Source organism: Ambystoma mexicanum, chromosome 13 (genome assembly GCF_040938575.1).
Source record: "Ambystoma mexicanum isolate Mex_15411 chromosome 13, UKY_AmexF1_1, whole genome shotgun sequence".
NCBI lineage: Eukaryota > Metazoa > Chordata > Amphibia > Caudata > Ambystomatidae > Ambystoma > Ambystoma mexicanum.
Genome location: NC_090938.1, coordinates 444,068,362 through 444,089,820, shown reverse-complemented (window position 1 = coordinate 444,089,820; position 21,459 = coordinate 444,068,362). Strand labels below are relative to the sequence as shown.

Here is a 21,459-nt window from a genome sequence, read left to right as displayed (position 1 = left end):
TGCCTACTTTGTTGACTACCCTTAAAGATTTTATGTCAAAATATTGGCATGATTGAAAAAATTAACACGTAAAAATAAAGTTTAAATCACAGGGCGAAAATAACTTTTATAGCAATGACAAAACATACATGAATCATATAACAACCCAACCAGACAATACATGAATCGTTATATTAACATTTTGAGGAAAGTATGGTTGTAGTGAGCCATTTATGAAGTAGGCACTATCACAGAGAACAGCTCACTGGATGGCTGCTTCTCCCTGCAGAAATCATGCAGGGCATTCTGCCGCATGAACAATGGGCTATGACTGGATTGCACGTACAGCTCTCAGACATATAGAGGCCTTTAGCATCACAAAAAAGGCATGCCATGCAAGTGCCCGCTTAAAACATTCCTGAAAGCAGCCAATGCAACAATGGAGGTAGATCAACTCAAATTATGCACTATGGTCAGAGTGTCTAACAGGTCGATCCAAGCACTCAACCGTCAAACCAAGTTCCTCTATTACATTCACCACCAGTTCTGCCCATTATCACACAGGTCTAGGGCTGCAACTCCTTCACGTATTCCTGCAGCAACAACCTATTAACATCTGCATCATTCTCTGTAGTGCCTGGGTGCCTCCATAAAACGCCACTCCCAACTGGCAAGCATCTGCACCCGTGGATTGTGTGGCAGGTGTAGCTTCAGTTTTTTTCCGCGCCTACCCATATACAGCACCTGGTACGGGAGCACGCGCTCTCCTGGTAAAAGAAGGCAACACAGCTAGTGGGTGCACATCTTCAGGTACACATCCGGTAAAGTCTCAAAAGGTGAATATAAATCCTATAAAACATAGTAGAAATGCATGGCACGCATGTAGTGTACATAACATAAAAACAAGCATTGGCAATGCCAACAGTTTGGGCCTTTGTGTAGGCATGGGAAAGCAGTTGCCAGGCACCGCCAAAGCGGTATTAAATGGCCATGGATGGTAGCAGGTGCAAAATGGTGCGAGTACCTGGGCATCTAATAGCAATGCCTTGCAAAGGCCTCATACTTATACACAAGACAAACTGTTGGCTTTGCCAATGCTTGTTTTTAACAAAACTCCAGCAAAGGACACACATAGTGCTTATAAATTGAGTAGCTGAAGACAGACCCGATTAAGACATTTTTATTAAACCAGTAGTTTGATGGCAATGCTTCATTAAGGCGAGCTCAAAGAGTTCCCACAGGGAGGTGTTCTGGGCAGGGAGGGGCAGGGTGTAGGGAGGTGTCTGGAGCATGCGTCCAGTGCTAATGTATGCAAGGGGGATGTATGCAGGGGGAGGTGGCCAGCACATGATTTGCAGCACAGCCCCCATGAAGTGCACAGGCGACGTTTGTGTGCAAGGGGATCATTTTCCTGGCGCCAGTGGTGAGATGTGCTTGTGATGCTCATTACTTGTAACAAAGAAAGTGCACCCTTTTAGTCTCATTCCACTCTGCCTATTTGGAATAGATGCAAGAGAATGCACACTGCAGTAAAAGGTCGTTTCCAACCCGGTCATGCATTTTCCTTTAAATGAAACAACAGCAGCAGCAGCAGGAATCCCTTTTTTATTTTGAAAACCTGCTCACCCTAACCCCGTCCCCCTTTCTTCCCCCCTTGCAGCGCCATATGCAATTAGGGCACCAAAGTGTCATATGGGCGCTATACAAGAACACTTTACATTGCATTACATATGTAATAAAGCACCTCTCTGAGAACCGCCTCAAATATAGATACAACCTCTGTGTCTCCGATTTTTAGGCTGGGATGGTGTTTTCAGCATTTGAAGAAGTATTCAGAAAAACTATAGAAAGTAAAACAGCATGAAAGTGACTTTTATTCACTCTGGTGGTGGGGTGGACCAGTGCCCCGAGCATCACATTCCAAACTAGATGTACAAAATGCGGAGGAGGAACCAAATGGACATGCCAATACAAATGTTTAACTATTGCATTATAAAGAAGGGGACGTTACCAATCCATATCTTGTTAGGCACCAATCGCAGCCATATTACATCTACAAAGGCTTCATCGGGATGCCAGATTTGGAAGGCAATAAAAAGTCTTCATTTTTGTTGTTTTGTACAGCGCTGCATGCAGAGGTTATCGCTTCCGAGGACGAGGCGGGAGGAGAACAAAAAGCGGGTAGGATGAGGAGGGAAGGGAGGGGGAAAGGAGACATAGGATCTCGCTGAAGCATTCAGTGGCAGAACCCCAACCCTAGGGGCTCTGGTAAAACGGTCCTTGGCCCCTATGGAACCTCAGTTTTATCTCTGAAGAGCAAAGAAAATCCACAAAATCCATTGGATTTCTCCTTAGAAAGTGGGCAGTCTACCTGGGCCCCTTCACTAAGAGAAAACATTCCCCAAGGGGGAGTCTCTCCCAGTGAGGTCACACTCTCCCATTCCCCTAGGGAGGGTTCTGCACGGCAGGCTCACCTCCCTAGCCTCGATTCGTCACAGTTTGTATCAGTGTGAATTTGCATTTCCGCTGCACCCCTCCCCCTCAGCGACCTCCATAGGATAACATTGGGGGGAAAGTCCCTTTGTCACCCATCTCCCATCCACTTGTCTATGGCTGTCGGACATGGGTCTGGCATCATACCCCTGAGTTAGCCTTGGGTGTCGAAGAAAGGAGAGAACTTGCCTATCCTTGGCTAAATCGTTGTTGAACTTTTAAATAGTTTGAAATTAATTACCACCACAATCCCATTGCATCATTTTTACAGAGAACTCATACTTGTGTGAAACATTGTGTTGGACCCTGACACTTTTGAGCATGAGGTCCCATTCAGCTTAGCGTTTGGACATCTAAAATTAGAATATTGTACTTGCAATGGCTTTCTATCATTATATTGCATCTACAGTACTTGCCTGCATTGCTTGATAAAATGATCTGATGTTGTCTACTAAGTGAACCTATTGGTGATTGTATATATTTGTGTTAGAGTATTGTGTGATAGTACTACCTGCTAGTTTTAGCATGTTCTAAAGGCCTAGAATACATAACTGCATTCTTATAACTCTGTCTCCAAGTTGAATTATTGTGTGCTATTCCGTGTGGACTTGAGGACTCCTGACCCCACTCACACCTAAGCCTTCACTGCTCATCCATGTACCTTAATTGAGTTCCGGCTAACCTCCCTGCGCTCCCTGTTCATCACTAGGATGGCCTCCTACAATCAGTCCACAAGGCCAAATTCTAGAAATCCATCTGAACAAATAGCTTCAAAGTACTTGCCTGGTTCATCTGGGTAGTTATCTAGAGATGTACTGTAAGTGAACCTACTGTTGAATATATATATTTGTGTTCTATTGGTTTGGTGTGATGTTACTACCTGCTAGTTTCATTTATTTGTGTGTTCTTTAAAGCTTAAATAAAAACCTGTATTTTTACCTGCTAGTTTCATTTATTTGTGTGTTCTTTAAAGCTTAAATAAAAACCTGTATTTTTATAACCGACTCTCTAAGCTGAATTGTTGTGCTATTCTGAGTGGACTGGTTGGGTCCCCTAACCACGCTCACACTCCTGAGACTGCACCTTGACTTCTCTCCAAACTATCTTAATTGGGTGTTGACTAAACTCAGAGTCTCCCTGTTCACCATAACTGGGCTGGCTTCCTAACCTCTGCACACCAGGGTTGATTTTAGAAATCCATTTGAACACTTCCAACAAGGGGATAGTGGTTTAGAGAATTATACCAAATGGAACGAATCGCGCTGGCTGTAAGAGTCACCTAGGAGCATTGTAGCAGACAGGGTCCTCTTTTGGTCTTGAGCAATGAGGGTATTTCGGTGGAGAGGATGTAGAACTGCACTTTACCAGTTGGATCTCCTCCATCTGTAATCACTCCCAAATCATGATCCTTCACCCTTTCACCTCTGCATTCTGCCCAGGTCCCACAGAGAGCATCCCTATCCCCCCTCTTCAATATCTATCTCAGCCCGCTCCGTACACACATCCGCTCCCACAATCTCACCTGCTACAATTACGCAGATGATATCCAGGGGACCGTCAAAATCCACAAATCACCAGGCACCACCCGTTCAGATCTATCATCATGACCCTCAGATGTTGACCACTGGATGATGACCAACCACTTCATTCTCAACCCCAGGAAAAAAGAAATCTTAGTCTGCTGAAAAACCGTGCTCCTTCCCCAACCTATCCCCTGGCCTCACTCTCTAGGCCTTCTCCCTGCAACGTCTACTTCGGTGAAAAACCTTGGATACACGCTGGACACAAATATATCCCTCTCCCAACACAGCAACTCCGTATGCAGAACCTGCTTCTTCCACTTACGCATCCTCAGGCAAATCTTCACATAACTCACCTATCCACACCATAGCTCTGCCATCCTCACCATCCCGCTCTCCCGCAATCTTCCGCTTAGACTATGTAAACTGCCTTCATCTAGGCGCACCAGAGTTCCAATTTAGGAAACTCCAAAGAATCCAAAACGCTGCGTCCAGCCTGCTCATTGGCCTCCTCCCAGATAACACATCAGTCCTACACTGGGTCCCTATTGGTCGACAAACTACCTCTAAAGCCATGTGCATTACTCACCGTGCCATCCACAACACGGGTCCCAAATTCCTCCAAGATAAACACACACACACACACAGGTCTGGCGCAGCCTCTCCCCTAGTTATCCCCCAATACAACGGCAGTAGACTGGGTGAATCCTCCTTCTCCGTCTAAGCTCCCACCATCTGGAACTCTCTCCCTCTTCACATCCGCTGCATTGAAAATAACCTAGCATTCAGAAAGGCCCTAAAAACCTAGCTTTTTCCTTCCTCCTCTTGAAATCCATCTCCCACTCTAAGCTTTGATTACTCCTTGCACACAAGTACTTGCCTAGTCACAACAAAACACCTACATCTTCAAACCTCCATGGATACCAGCAGTGTTCGCAGCGGCACACAGTGAAAATCTCACTCTTCTCCCCCACAGATAATCATACTCCAACCACTAGCCCCACCCCCCAGAGACCAACAACTCTATAACAGGCACAAACTGGTTAACAACACCACTTGTAAATTTAACTGCACCTTGGATGTAGCTACTTAGAAGTGTCTGGACAGAATGCTCGATCAGACGAACCACAGGAGGTAGCAACGGTAGCTGGACCAGTTGAATTGGGGACAGGTATGGTAATGCACTCAATTAGATGGAGTACTGAATTATCAAGGGCCCTACCCAAGCACTCAGAATGCTCAACCCATAGATTTCACTGGCGGTAGAGCGGAAATACGCCACTTCAACTTGGGCTATTGGGCACAGAACGCACTTTAATAGCTTGGGGGTAGGAATAGAGATACACCAAGATGCACTTAGATGATTCTTTCTGCTGGGGATGAGGAAACAATATGATTGATCTTAGGCCCTAGGTGGCAAGGTCTATTTAATGTATTTACCTATTGCACTCAAAGAATGCCACCAGCCAGGTCCTTCGCCAAAGATAGTATGCAAAACCCACCAGAAGATGCACTCGAACGACTAGTCTATCGCCTTGCGAGACCTAAGAAAACGACACCGAAGATAAAATCTGTCCGAGTCTAAAGGTATGTATAAATTGCACCATTTCTGTTGGCACATGCTGCCGGCACAGCTCCCCATCCATGCACTCTAGAATGCACCTACGGCTATGTCAAATCCGGTCTAGCAGCTTGCATAGCCGTCCACACAAACCCCTGGCATGCCTCAACAGCTCTGTCAATAGTATACAGTGACAACCTATGTAAAATTTGGTCTAGCTAGGCACACATCGACTCTCCTGCACTAGCACTCTATCTTAAAATGCTGACAGCACCCGATCTCTGGGTTGCTTACTGGGACCCAGCCAGCCCTCTTAAGTCGTAACCCGGCAGAATGCACACACGCATCTTAAAAAGTTAACTCTTAGAATTTTCCCATACATGGACTTCAGTCCCAGAGGATGTTCCAACCATAAAGCGCATGTAGGCCATAAAAATGGGGAAATGGCGCTAGATAAATGACGACTACAATACAACACCATGTAGAATTAACATAAATGATTGGCCTCCAAAGAGATGCAGAAGGTCCAAAAATGTGCATTTGTTGAAGGACATGACAGCAAATACACAGATTCTGTGCAATTTGTGCAAACGTCTTTGTTGTGTTATGCAGTGTGTTGGTGGGAAGAGGGGCCTACAGGGAAAGGTCCCATTCCAGTCAATCAAAAACATCTCAGATTGAGTCTCCATCATAGACTATCAGTGAAGTAAACAAAGGACATGTTGCATTTCCTTATGCAAGTCCTCATACCCCTGATCTCAACAATTGGATCAACAATTGAATACTTTGTGTTTTAACAACCATTTCCGGAAAGCAGGGGTCCATCTGCTCAGACTCTAGGGTTGGTTTTCCTGGATGTTCAAGATGGAAATGGCAGAAAGCTGCATGGTCTTGGATCAAGATCAGGGATGTCATTTGGGATGTCATTTGGGGGTTGCACCCGAGACCCCCGTGGTCTCCTTTGCTACCACTGTGGTCACCCTTGCTAACCCTAAAATAAATTATTTTCTTTTCACTTTTTTTTTTTATTTACAAAATGAAGCTCCTGGGCTGCAGTGCCATGTGGCTCTTTGTTTCTAGAGTGTCTGGCTTTCTTGTTCAGGCTTCTTAAAAAAAAACAGGGGGGTCCACAAGTTTAACACCCATAATAAGAAAGAATGGGAATAACACATAATTTGCCTTTCTGGAATTCTATACAATAATTGCTAGACTCATTAAAGGTTTATTTCCGGCACACTTCAGGAGTGAGTCACTTATTTAGACTGTTCTTAAACACCTCAAATTCACAATGCAGACAAAAAAACTCAAACAAAGCATTTAGGAGTAGAATAAGCATCCATTTCGGACTTTGTATTTTGCTTTTCGCAAGTTGCAGTTATAGCATTTTTTTTATGCTGTTGTCTCTGTTACGATCATCATCACAAGACATTCCATCTCGGTGTCCTCAGTCACTTGACAAAATCCTTGTGCCTAAAAGCTTGTGCACACTGTAGAAATGTTTGACCAACGGACATTAAGTGGCCCTTGATTTAATTGTCCCCCAATTAATGCTTTGTTGTAATTGGTCTATCTTTCCTATCTCCCACGCATGCTGTCCAGGATGTTTGTTTGCATGTATGAGTTTAGGAGTGCCCAGAGTACGGGATGCCATGTGAGTGCGCTGCTTTCCCTGTGCTACTCTAAATTCTTTAATACACAGTTATGAACCCTCCCAATGGTATGTATTTTGCCAACCTCTGAAACCTTAAAAGTAAATCCATGCATGCTTGACATGTGGCCAACTTTGCACCAGATCTGCAGATGAACCTGCCTGCGGTTAAATCTCAGTTAACAGTTTAATTTGCTTTCTGGCTTTGAGAACATTCAGAGGTGTAATTGGAGAGAGAGGGAGAGAATATATATATTTATATTCCCGGCAAGGCTGAGAGAGAGAGAGAATATATATGTAAATAATCCCTCCTTCTGAGGTTGATCAATGGGTACCAACACAGGTTGGGTGACATCGTTTGTATATTTGTTCTATATAAAGCGTTTAAGCTTAAGTGCTATATAATAGCACATCATTATGATTTGGCCTTGCACATCTGCCTGCATTCACAGTAACTTGGTAATATGGGCCTATACACACTGATATTAACGACACATATGGTGATCCATTCTTGTATGAAATGTAATTCAATTAGAGATGCAACCACACTGCGCCAATAGCCCCTCAATATTGCATTTAATTAAACAATTTGACAAAGCGCAGCAACTTCTGAACCAGCCGACACATGTTTCGAGCGCTGCTCTTTCTCAAGGCTGGGTATTGTGTGTACAGGGTGTTCCACCAATCAAAATAAACGGGAATGTGCAACATTTTCAGCATATATAAATTAACCATTATATGCAAGCAAAACAAAAACAAAGGGGCATATTGTTTGTAGTATACTTAGGGACAATGCTACGTGATGCCACTTCCTGTTTTATCAAGGGGGGAAAGGTAGTGTTCCATCACTTCCTGTGATGCCATCAAAGGTCAAGGGTCGAGTGATGTCATTTTCGCTACACCTGGCATTTTGGTGAAATGATGCCCCCCATCGAGATCAAGTTTACAATGTCACTGGCCAGCTACATAATGGAACAGGGAGGGAAGTGTGCCCTGCTGATATCAACGTTGCAGAAAGGCTATTCGTATACATGGTAGAGCACGATTCCACTGCACTGATTGAAGAAAAACATACAAGGACTGAAAGCACCCCAAAATGAATACTCAGCCTTATCTGCAGGGTGCGGTTGTGGAGTTCCCCCAAATCAGGGAGGCAGAAGGAGTTTCTTTTAACTGTACTGCAAGGAAGACTATTCCAGACGCATCTTTCGTTTGTCAAAGGGGGCTTAAAGAAGCATTTGTCCTCAGAGGGCTCTAGTGTGTGGTAGGTAACCATCACCCAAGTTAGTGGTCCTGAGCCAAAGGCAAACCTCCAACAAGGGCAATGGTCACCTAGAACACAACAGAGCCCACTGGTAAGGCCTCCAACACTTTTAGAGTTTGTTCAGGAGGAAAAATAAACAGTGGTGGTCCACATCGCCTTTCCCACTATGGGCACTTTACAAGGGGAAGCTTGAAGCATAGCCTTTTACAGGTGGATAGAGCTCAATTCCACGCTTGCCCATTGGCTAGAGAGCTAGAAACGGTGAGAGAAGAAAAAAGGAGAATCATGGAATGAAGGCTTCTATTAGAGGATAGAGCTCCATTCCACGCTTGCTCATTGGCTAGTGAGTTAGAAACAGTGGTCTAAAGAAAATAAAAAAAACGTTCTATTTGTGATTAATGCTCCTCCTGGCTATAGCGCTGGAACAAACAAAGTTGGTCAATATGTCCCATCCCAAAGATCCTTACACTAGGAAACAGCTGTACACAGAAGCAATCAGGCAAGGCACTGTATGGGAGGATAGGTCCAAGAGACCCCCCTCCCCTGCAGCCCCCCCTTGTGGAGTCTCTGGCTCGTCGGGGGCCCCCCTGCCACCAGGGCCCAGGTGGCAGATGGACCACTGGCAGACACATTGACCAAACGTGCTGTATTAATGTAGGCCCTGGAAACCATTTTTTACACCAGAACGACATGAGCCCTTGTGCGCTGCAGCACGGCCCCCACCTTTAGAGAGTCCTCGCTTGTCCCTGTGGCTTTAGCTCCCTGGCAGATCCGCAGAGAGCCCGTTCCCACAAACAGACAGACATGAGCTAGTGCTAGAAGCAAACACTGTAACATTCATCTTCTGCACTGTATCACTGTCCACAGTATGACCCGGCCAGCAGGGCCGGGGTGGAAAAGAACTGTAAAATGGTCCCCCGACAAAAGTAGAGACCCTAAATACCAATATGCAAACTGCCTGTGATAAAACTCTTCTCTTCATGACCTTTTTGATAAAATATGTAAACCCCATGAAGATGGCAGAAAGTGTGTTCATGTGGCATCATGGTTGAAATACCCATATCCCCTTAGCTATGCGCAAATGGTGGAAGTGTCCCAGGTTTTATGTTATATGTTTCTCCGAGAAGAATGTACTCCAAGGCCCTATGCCATAACTGAACTAATGCTGCTAGAGTGCAACGGAAAACAAGTGCAACAGCATTGGGAGCTCATGTAAATAGTGTAAGGAAACGCATAGAATGTATTCGAATGTCCAAGCTCACCATGTGTCACTGCCATCAGTCTTATTGGCCAGTTGTTCCTGCGCACTCCACCAACCTTAATACTACCTCGCTTATCGTGTATGCATAGAGTGTAACAAAATGTCGTGGTTGTTAAATACTTAACAAATAGTTATCAATAGCAACATTGGTATAGGTAACGCATTTTGAAATGGCCATGTAAAGGCACTAACAATGTAGAAATGTAAGCTTTTAAAAAACTCAATGAGTATTGTACATTATATGAATGTTTATGCCTTTTCTATATAATCTGCAACACACGAGGAGAATGCCATTGTGGGCATATCCAAGGCCATTTCCCCTCCCTCCCCATTGAAGCGTGCCAGACGAAAGGCAGAGGCCCAGGCTGCTCTGCCTCACCTCCCCCAATTCGGCTGGAGCCGCTTCAAGCATTCACGTTCCCCCGCAGCTCACATGGCCACGGCCAGCCACCTGAATTATTTACAACCCAGCAGTAAACCCCGGCCATAAACGCAGGCCAGAGGTGCCCTGTCTTAGGCTCCACGACCCACCAGCTCACCCCAGGTTAATGGCCCCTGTAAAATTAGGACACCCAATATTATAGCAACACTGTAGGAACACATTCATAATGACTTCTAACGAGACATGAAAACTTGGACAGCTCACCCCTTGCCCTGAGACCCAACCTTGTGACCTATGATACCCGGCCAACAGGATGATGGTAACCATGTATTGATGTATCAATGAAGGACCCCACTCTAGGTGCATTCCTCCTGTGTTGCATTAACCTGTAGAATAACCTATTGCAGGATTTACAGGGAAAGATAATATTGCAGTATTGAATGAATGGGGTGTGCGTGGCCCTTAGGGCAGAAAGCCAAGGAAGATGTTCATCAATGACACTGGCCACGCCTAGCACCGCAGCACCGCCCGGATAAGCCCAGCTGACCTACCCGCCCCACGTTGGCACCCAGCGACGTCCACCAACCACGGCGTAACACATCACAGCTGCACCTATAATTAGTCGCCACCACCCAATCCCCACGAACATGTGCCCCCTATAGTGTGTAGGCTCTTATGACATGTTTTGTAAATATATACGCATGTCTTTGCTAGTGTCAGACAGAGCGCTCTCAGAGTTTGCAGAGTCCTTTGCATGCCCTATTTTTGACTTATATGAACTCCCATTAAGCTCACCCGCACTTTGTCTTAGCCTTATTCCCATCTTGGGAGAGTCCATTACTGCCTCTCATTGTGGGGAGGGTCGTGCTATCTGGGGACGCTCGCCTTCAGCACCCTGAATCAATGCATCATTTCGCTGAGCAAAGGCCAAATCGGGAACGATGTCAGAACTTTCGTCACCGATTGGTGAAGGTTGGATAGAAATAGGTTGGGCATCAACTTTCCCAAATCCTAACGCATCTCTCTCAGTGGTATCTTTCTCAGCCTTGGGGACGATCAGTCTGGTCCCCCAGGGTCCTGTGCCCATGGAGGCCACGTCTATACCAACTAACACAGTGTGTCGTGCAAATGGGCGATGTCGCTTCCAGGCATCAGGGTCTTTTTCCTAACTGTCTCTGGCAAGCTTGTGCCGTCACCTCCCAACCCCCGGTGAAGCCGGGAGACAAAAAAAAATATCCCCCCCCCCCATCTCTCCAGCAGCCCAGCATCAAACACTAACTCTGTCTTTAAGGGCAGAATTTACATGGGGCACTATTCATAAGCGATGGCTCATTTTAGTAACCATGCCTTTCTACAAGACCCAAAGTTTCAGTAATAAGAACAGCAATCGGAGCATTTTGATGCTGAAAACGCAAAGCACCAGTTAGCTATCCAAATCTAGGTCTTCTTCCAGGACAATTGCAATAGGTCACAAAACATGTTAAACACACTTATTTTCATGTGATCTTGAAATCCACAAGTGCTTTTTTTTAAAGCATGTCACATTTTCCTCACATCACACATGAAGCGTGCCTTTGCTATGCAACGAAAATCCACCAAGTTACCTGTTCCAACAGGTTTCTTGTGAGTCCAAGTGTCGAAAATGCATTTAGAAAACCACATGCTAGTTTGTTAGCCTCTTGCATTATGGTATTTGGATTCTTTTGTTCAAGATGCGGGGCTGGGGGATAATGCTACAAGTGTACTCTTTTTCTCTTTTTGCTGAACAGATTTCTATAAGGTATGTATATATCTGTCCGAGTCATTTATTATGATTTGTGTCATTTTCAAGACCTTGACATGAAATGGAACAATTGCTGAAAACTAATATGAGAGTGTCGAGGGGTCTTCTTGGGAAGGTAGCTCAGGGGCAACGTGCTCGCCTTGGAAGCAAGACGACACAGGAGCAACACGAGTTCGATCCCCGGGTCCGTGCTTAGAAACCTCTGGGTATTAAGCGCGTTATAAATGACCAATCATATCAAAGGAGATGGCGAATAAGCCCGATCCAGCAAGGATGCCGAGAGGTTCCTGGTCTGGAGGAGAGGCCTGTTCCCGTTCCAGGTCCTGTGCTTCTCGCTTTAACTTGCATAGTCTCCCAGCCGTGTGGGCCTCACTGGCAAGTGGACTCTACTTCCATCACACTATAAAGTAAACCGCAGGAGAGGCACTGTGCCCAATCTGCCCCGTGCCCACTTCATGCCCCAAGGTCTTTGGAACCTGCGGCCACAGCAAGAGCGATCCATTGCGGTTAAAAAAAAATGGCCTGAAGATTCATAGCAGTCAAAATAATCCTCACCTATAGGTTCTAAATTAAAAGCATGCGGGTAGCATGCACAACATGGCCAAATATACATACATCAGGGAAAAATAAGAGCAATCACGAAACCACTGCAAAAGCAACTCTGGTTAACAAAAAATCGGATTTTTTGTTGCACTGCATTGCAAAGTGAGATGGTGTTTTCCAACCAAATTTGAAAAAATACCTTTGGCAAACATCTCTACCCAATACCGCTGGGAAGTCTTCAGTCTTGGCTTTTCCTCTTAGCCAAACTGAACGCCCGTGGGCAAGTCATTTGATCTCACTATGCCCCATCTGCCAACATTAGAAGCCACATTAGAAATTCAGCCGACACTGTCCACTACGCAAAATTGCACTCATGATAGGTCACTATATATATATATATATATTATACCAGTGAGCATTTATATATTACATGTGGCAAGGTTTTGGTCTCTTGGCTTACTCCTGGCAACCTCTGTTAATGTAACTCTCCAGGTCCCCTCGAGTATCGGGCTCATTCTTTGACATCATTGTCTGCGAGGTCACAAAATGTCCCCACATCTGCAAAGTGGGGGGCCTGCACATCCAGGGTCCGGTACTGCCCACGTTGGCCCCCTACTCCTCTTTCTTATATGCGATTTATTTTCAGAATAAGCAGAATTGTTTATAAAATTAGTAAGACATTGATATATTTACAAACTGACAGCAAAGAAAAACAGAAGCAGAGAGGGGCATTTACAAAGTGCAGAATGGATGCACAGCGAGCCACCTGAGGCCCGTGCATGTTTGCAGTCCCAGTAGGCCTTGCGTGGGGCATGCGGCCCGTGCCTAAGCCCCCTGCCGCCTGCCCCGCCACCCCACGCCAACACCCGCTTGTTAGCATCCCCCTCTATTTCTAATCCCACTCGAAGCACTGGGTGGAATGGTTTAATAATCAGGGCATCTGAGTAGTCGGTAACCTCCATCTCGCTTTGGTTAGCCAACAGAAGTGAAGAAACCCTTCGAGTACTTTCAACATGTCCTCTTTTGTCCACTAGCGACCTCTCCAATCGGCCGCAGCATTTCATTAAGCTGTGTTTTCCATACGTGGCCCCGGCTTTATCAAATGTGTCCCGAAATAAACCATTGTAGGCTCCGCCAACCCCCACAATTAAGTGGAGAATGCAACAGGAGACATTGGAAGCCAGAAAACATTTGGGGTTGCAGCATGGAACAGGTTTGGTTTTTGCATAGGCCTTTGCCGGGCACTGCTGTAACTGCAGCACCGGAGCATGGTACCAACAGGTTTGGTTTTTGCATAGGCCTTTTCCGGGCACTGCTGTAATTGCAGCACGTAGTGCATGGTACTAACAGGTGTGGTTTTTGCATAGGCATTTGCCGGGCACTGCAATAATTGCAGCACCCAGAGCATAGTACCAACAGGTTTGGTTTGCATAGGCCTTTGCAGGGCACTGCTGTAATTGCAGCACCAGAGCATGGTACAGCTTTGGTTTTTGCATAGGCATTTGCCGGGCACTGCTATAACTGCAGCACTGGAGCATGGTACCAACAGGTTTGGTTTGCATAGGCCTTTTCCGGGCACTGCTGTAATTGCAGCACGTAGTGCATGGTACTAACAGGTTTGGTTTTTGCACAGGCATTTGCCGGGCACTGTTGTAATTGCAGCACCAGAGCATGGTACAGCTTTGGTTTTTGCATAGGCATTTGCCGGGCACTGCAATAATTGCAGAACCCAGAGCATAGTACCAACAGGTTTGGGTTTTGCATAGGCCTTTTCTGGGCACTGCTGTAATTGCAGCACCAGAGCATGGTACTAACAGGTTTGGTTTTTGCATAGGCCTTTGCCGGGCACTGCTGTAATTGCAGCACCAGAGCATGGTACTAACAGGTTTGGTTTTGCATAGGCATTTGCCGGGCACTGTTGTAATTGCAGCACCAGAGCATGGTACAGCTTTGGTTTTTGCATAGGCATTTGCCGGGCACTGCTATAATTGCAGCACCCAGAGCATAGTACCAACAGGTTTGGTTTGCAAAGGCCTTTGCAGGGCACTGCTGTAATTGGAGCACCAGAGCATGGTACCAACAGGTTTGGTTTTGCATAGGCATTTGCCGGGCACTGTTGTAATTGCAGCACCAGAGCATGGTACAGCTTTGGTTTTTGCATAGGCATTTGCCGGGCACTGCTATAATTGCAGCACCCAGAGCATAGTCCAAACAGGTTTGGTTTGCATAGGCCTTTGCAGGGCACTGCTGTAATTGCAGCACCTAGATATAGGTTGTTTCGACTGCTTGGGGAGGCCCGAAAAGGTGGTTCTTCTTGTTGCGCAACAATTGGAGAAATACTGATATAAAGCTATTTAGTTAATTTCTCCCATCACGATTAGTCATCTCTTTCATGCATTGCCCATCCGGGCTTCTCTTCCCCTGCCCGGGAGAGTGTCTGGCTTTGCTGGAGGAGAAGCACAGAAGTACTCTTCACTGTAAATATGACCTCTCCGATAGGTTGGTAACGAGGGTAATTTACGTTGGCCTTCTTGCCTTAGTCACCTTAAATGATGAAACATGGCAAGGAACTGCCCTAGATTTTGCCTATCTAGGCCGGTGAATTATTTCATTGTATCACAATCTATCCTACTGTGATATCACCGCTCTGGCCATGGGAATATATTTCTGCACTCATCCTTTTAAAGGGCTACTTCAGTGACCCTTCATGATCTGGGCCAGAAGGGCCATTTTTCGGGGATCTCGTGGCTAGCAGAACCCAGTGACATTGGTTTTGAACCCAAGTCTAGACATATAGAGCAAGACATAGAAGCACTTGTAATTCTCACCTCATTAATTAAAGGGATGCTACACCACTAAATGACTATGCACTCTTGTATAGGCAGGTACAGATTGGCACACTTTGCCAGTCCTTGCGCAAAGGCTATCGGCAAGATGAGAGGCCAGTCTCCCCCCGTGCACCCTGGCCACGCACAGTAGTTTCCCAGTGTGCTCTTTTGGAGAGGCCTGGTGTGTTTGGCTCTCAGAGGGTGCATTTACGCCTTCCCTATCCCTCTCCTCCTTTGTCTTCCAACTTACCTCTTGTTATAGTGCCAGTGCCAGTCCTTGGCTTTGTCACTTCTGAGTATTTCCCCTGACAACCACAAATTACATTTTTAGGGAGTTGCAAGGGCACCTTAATTATTATTATTATTGTTTCATGTACATCTCTGGGCCATCACTCAATCAGTTCTCCATCAACTCTAATATTTCCCTCTGTGGCACTAGAAGCCGCCATCATAATACATACTCGATACCAGAAATCTTACTCTCTCCTTTTGCAGATCAGCACTTTCACTGATCCACTTTCCTGCCATTACACACGCAGTACCCGGGCCTATACAATCAATCACCCGCTACCTTCCTCCCTGAACTCTGTGACCCTTTTCTTATCCCCAGACCAGGTTCTGGTTTAACCAGTTGAACCAGGGAAGGGGTCAAAACATGCCTCTTTATTGGACAAGGTTACGAGTGACATAAGAACAATATGGTGGTTTTGGTGCACTACAAACACTCGATAACATAAGATGGCAATAGCGGGAAAGGATGTGAAAACATGAGCATATGATGTCAGTGCCTAGCAAATATATAAGCCAAAACTGTTCACTTTGCCAATGCGTGATTTTAGCAGAACATCAATTCCACAGACAGATGAAAGGACACTTCTTACAAGTCAAGTGGCTGAAGACAAACTTTTTTATTACACCAGGAGCTCAGTTACAGCTGCAATTAAGTCATTATCTCTGCGAACATGGATTAGAAAATAACACTGTCAGGCCCTATACAGCACAAAATTTGGTGTAACTGGGTAACAGAGCTAGCTCAAAGAGATGCCAGGTGGGTCTGCTTGGGGCGAGCAGGGACGGACAGTGGGTGCGAATGGCCATTGGGATCAGCATGGCCATGGGCTGGCAATATATGGGTAAAAAGCCCAACAGCCACAATCTGTGTGCCCTCCTCATATCCATCTTCTTCCTAGCTATACTCCAATGGAATAGTTTCAGCTTATTTACATGCGCTTAATACCCAGAGGTTCCTAAGCGCGGACCCGGGGATCAAACCTGTGTTGCTTCCTGTAGTCTTGTTTCCAAGGCAAGCACGTTGCCACTGAGCTATCCTCCAGGGACAATAAACGTGGCACTAAAGTGCCACACAAAACCAAAACTACCAAAGGTCATTCAAAACAGGACAATAAAAAATACTTAGTGTGCAGTATATTAAAAGGGACCATTGAAACAATAAGGAGCATTAGATATTTGTGCATAGTGAACTCCAACTGGGGCATGGAAGTATTGCATCCCACAAGAGTTACCATTACTCAATCCCAGACTATCCACTGTATCCAATTGTGAACCATGAATGATTGTAAAGTTTTGTATCATTGCTGTAGGTGCATTGACACACTGAGCCATGCCAATTACAAACAAATACAGACACGCACTTCTGACACAGATGGACAAAAAGACAGTGACGCCTCGACACTCTGAAGCGTTTAGTTCTACATTTGGCCACAAGTAGCTTTTCGGTCACTTGGCAGATATTGGCTACTCTGATATTGACTGCTCTCCAATTTACAAAATAGCCCAGCAAAGGGACCCTCACTTCACAAGTGTAATGCGGGCAGGCTTCAAGCAAGCATTGACTATTGAAATCCCTAAAAGCCGAAAGGCTGAACGCATGCAATAGTTTCTATGACCTATATTACACATTAATGTTACTTTTTGTGGACTAGAGGAAACAGACGAGGGACCCTTCATTGTTTTGCAATGTACCACTCTCCTTTGTCAGGTAGTCTGTTCTTTTTAATACTCGCACTGTGTTCCTTTACAGACTGCTAAATAATGCGAATGCCAACTTCATAACAGACACAAGAGTTGCGGGTTGGTAAAATTTCACACTTTCAATTCCCACATCTAGAAATAGCGGATTCCCCCTACCTGAGAGGAAGTGGAGGACGTGGACAGGCGCGAGGACAGCCTCCTCAGCCTCCCGGGCACCTTGGCGAACAGGTCGACCATCTTGTCTCTCTGGCCCAGCTGGACATCAGAGAGGAAGCTCAAAATGTTGCCAGCCTCGCGCCGGCCAAGTCCATATGGGCCGAGGCGGCGGTGTCTGCATCAGACCAAGCGGATTGGAGGAGCAGAGGAAGTAATAAACAAGAAACGAGAACTTGCAGCCCGTGCCGCCGCATATCATTGCGCACGTTTCCTGTTGGGCGTCGCGGAAGGGAAGCGTTGTCGCTGTAGTAAAGGGTACTTTTCACTTCACAGGAAACATTGTGTTGTTGACATTTTACAACTGGTGTCAGATACATAAAAAAATGCCAATGTCAATCAAGTGGGTACTAAATTCTAAAAAAAGAACTGTAATCACTCGGATAATATATAATGTTTGAATAGCATATTCCACTGGACTTTCCCTGCTGGGTTAATATGCAGAAAATATCACACACCCAATGACCATTTTGTAAGGTCAACATATGTCCCAATGTTTACAGTGTGTGTGAGGGTGCAGAGGTAGCAAACACAGGCGTGGTACGTTTGTTGACAAACTTGTATTCAAAAGTAAATAAGGGAAAAGCCTACCTAGTCCTATAACTATGAAAGGTTTCCCTGCCTCAAACCAAATACTAAGAACTCTGTCAGCATGTCCGTAAAAAGTATACAGTTGACCATCCTGCGTCCAAAACCTATTTCCGTCCCTTACCTGATGAGCTAAACTAAAAAGGATGTGGGTCTTCTTGATCCAGAAGAGTGAATTAGAGTTCCAATAAGGGTCCTAATGTGGGGGAAAACAAAGTCCCAAACAGTGCAAAACAAGCAAAGTTCCACAGTATTAAAGTTCTCTGGCTCAAAAGAAAGCAAAGTCCCAACTCAAAATGTCGACGTTAAGAGAATGGTTCCCTTCTGTTGGTCTTGCTCAGGCTTCTCTCTGTGGTTACAAACACCAGGGGACACGTCTCCCTTTCCATTGCTTTCTTCCATGCAGTTCTCAACACCAGGGATGATGCTTCCAGTCCCCTGGTCTCTTCTTCCCTTAGCTTGTTTCGCCTTGTTTTCAGTCTCTGGGGTACAGATCTCAAACCTGTAAGGTTCTTTTGTGATAACGTTGCAGACCTAGTTCCCTAGCCGCCAAGTACTGCGACTATGAAGATGAATGTGGTTCCCAGGCCGGTCTTCCTCGCTTTCTTTTTTGGGGGCTCGGGAAGGTTACTTCACTTTCCAGAGTTTCCCTTCTTCCCCCGTTTTTCTGGTCAGGGTCTCCCACTTCTCCCCTCTGCCTCTGCCAACCATGTGTCTCCCCTGCACCTTTGGGGCTTCTCCTGGTAGTCTTTGGTCAGTCTTGGGGTCTTTCTGCTTCGGTTTTTAGGGTTAGCCTTCCTGTCATGTCTTTGGAAGAGGGGCTCTCCTGGGCACCCCTCCCCATTCCTCAGCACTATGCCAGTGGGCAAAGGTTGCTCTATCTTCTGGCAGACCATCTGGTCCACAGTTTCTTCCGCTTCTGCTTCTACTTCTACTTCTGCACAGCATTCCTGCTCCTTGCTCCTCCAAGGAGGGCTTCTCTCACACTTCCTCAGTCCGTCTTCCCTTTGATACGGCCTCTGGACAATAGGACTTGGGAAAACACTAGACTGCTGAATGTGGTTCTTAAAGGTAATCCTCATACCTCCACCCTTCTCCCTCGTCACAGTACTGCTCTCTTCATTCCCTTGAGAGTCATTGGGGATGTTCCTCATCACAATACTGGGACAGAGATCTTCACTTAGGTAACTCCTATTTTTTCCTCATCTCAGAGCTCTCATTAAAAGCGGCTCCCCCTTGTAAAAAGGGGACATCCACAGATTTGTCACAAGTGGTACTTAAGTGTGGAACTGGACGTGCGTTTTACTATGTCATCTTATGTGATCGTGTACCGCGCACCGCTTCCACTTGCGTGGTCTCTTGGCGCTCTAGAGGAGCTGAAAAGAAGGAGGGTGGGGGAGGCCTTGTTAGTGGGATTTAAAAGGAAAGCGTGAGGAGCTTTAATGTGCTATTGGTTGCTTCAGTTCAGAAAAACGGTCACTGTGTGCTGGTTTGAGATGTTTGTGTGGTTGGCCCAGTTTCTTGTTCAAGTTGCGTGTAGTGCTTTGTATTATCTTATTCTGTGTTATAGGGTCAGTAAGCAGAACATGAGGGCTGTAAGTGGGTATGAGGACATTTGCATCGAGTTCATCTAAATTCAACACATTTGCAGCTCCCAAAAGAGTTTTGGCGCGCGGTAGGCATGATCTTATGGCACTTCAGGGCACAGCCAGAAGCATTTGGTTTGTAATTTTGACACAAAGCCTATGCTTTGTGAAAGTTCCCCTTGATTCAAACTAGGTGAAAATGCATCTAGATTCAGAACGTACTGCAGTTTGCAAAATACACCTAGATTCAAACATCCTGCTGTGAAAATACACCTGGATTCTAGCATACTGCTGTGTGGAAAGAAACATCTCTATTCAAAACATGCAGCTATGTGACAAATACTTCCAAATGTAAACATATTATTGTGTGAAACACTTCTAGAGTCAAACATGCACTGTGTGAGAGGCCCATCAATACATGAATATATGCCCACCTGGAATACATTAAATTGCCAGGCACACTACAGTATCTACCCCCACCCCTTCCCTGCTTAACAGTTTGGTCACCCTACCTCTGGATCTGAGGTGGTGGCAGCACAGTGTGAATCAGCACAGTGTTAAGCGTGGATAGTAGTAATATAAGAGTGGCAGGGTTTTTCCGGAGCACAGTAATGGCTGTACTCCCCCGCCCATACCACCTTACCCGGTTGTAGCTGTAAGGTGTACCATCAAGCATCCATTGGTTAACAGGGGCAAACAGGGAACTGGTGCTGCCCTTTGCCTCTTGCCCTTAGCCAGCTGCCCGGGCAAGGTTGCCCTCGGAGGAGCATCCTTGTAAAGCAGTTCTGGTCATGTGGTGTCTTCTCTGGCCTATCGGAGTACCTTCGGGGCAGGCATTCAGCAGGGGGAGGAGGGGAAATCATGCTGCGAGCATGGTGCATGGAAAAGCCGGGTTTCCTTCCATTTAAATGTATTCCAAACCCAGGATGGAGAAAGGCACTTACCGCACATGGTGAATCCTTGGTCGAGGCAGACACAAAGGAAGCTCCTGGAGGTGCCGGGAGCTATGGTAGGCACTCCAGGTGGACACCAGTCATTTCTGTTCATATGGTGTCTTCTCCTGCCTATCAGAGCACCTTCAGGGTGGGCATTCAGCGAGGGGCGGGGTGGGGGGGGGGGGGGGAGGAGAAATCATGCTCCAAGCACAGAGTGGAATAATCAGGGTTTCCTTCCGTTTAAATGTACTCCAAGCCCAGATGGAGAAAGGCACTTGGCGCACATGGTGAACCGTCGGTAGAGGCAGAAACAAAAAAGTATGTAATTTAAGGCAGAAATAGATGCCCAAATGGGCGTAACTGGTTTCTATGCATCCCCAATTTTAGCATTGAAAAAAACAAAAAGATAACAATTTACCAGGATTACACATTCTGATCAAGAGGGGGACATCAGGATAAGGCCCTGCAACTTTTGGATTCAGAGTGGACAACTTAAGCTATCAGAAGGCATATCCCCCAGTTTTAAAATTCCAAAAGATGTTATATTGGTTAGCTCCTTTTCTTTTGGGCGTCAACACTCCCAAAAAATCATTTGGGATGTTAAAATAGTTTGAACCACAAGAGTGTGCACTGTGGCATGTTGGCCAAGACCATAGTGATCTAACAAGCAACCTGTCACAGTCCAATTAGGACTGGTCAACTTCCCCAGTGTAACCTCACCGATGCGGTTGAACACCTATATGCGTGTAATCAAAATATCTCCATAAGTCTCGTTTTGCAGCTTGTAAAACAGAACAGGGTGGGAGGCACAGAACACATGTACAAAGCATGAGGGAGTGAAAAACAGTTTATTGTGAAGCCAATAACACCTGGTATGGGTATA

At 45.8% G+C, this 21,459-nt stretch overlaps 1 protein-coding gene across 9 annotated transcripts in view; it reads right to left on the bottom strand.

Moving 5' to 3' along the window:
• ARHGAP27 (Rho GTPase activating protein 27) overlaps positions 1–21,459 on the bottom strand; it is a 785,924-nt gene that overhangs the window by 225,448 nt on the left and 539,017 nt on the right. Inside the window, exon 1 of one of the 9 annotated variants that reach the window (XM_069634075.1) lies at positions 17,411–17,568. The exons of the other annotated variants lie outside the window; for them this stretch is intronic. Within the exon in view, the coding sequence (XP_069490176.1) occupies positions 17,411–17,491 (81 nt within the window). The 5' untranslated portion in view covers positions 17,492–17,568. Of the gene's footprint in view, positions 1–17,410; positions 17,569–21,459 lie in introns of those variants that run through there. 9 annotated transcript variants of the gene reach the window in all.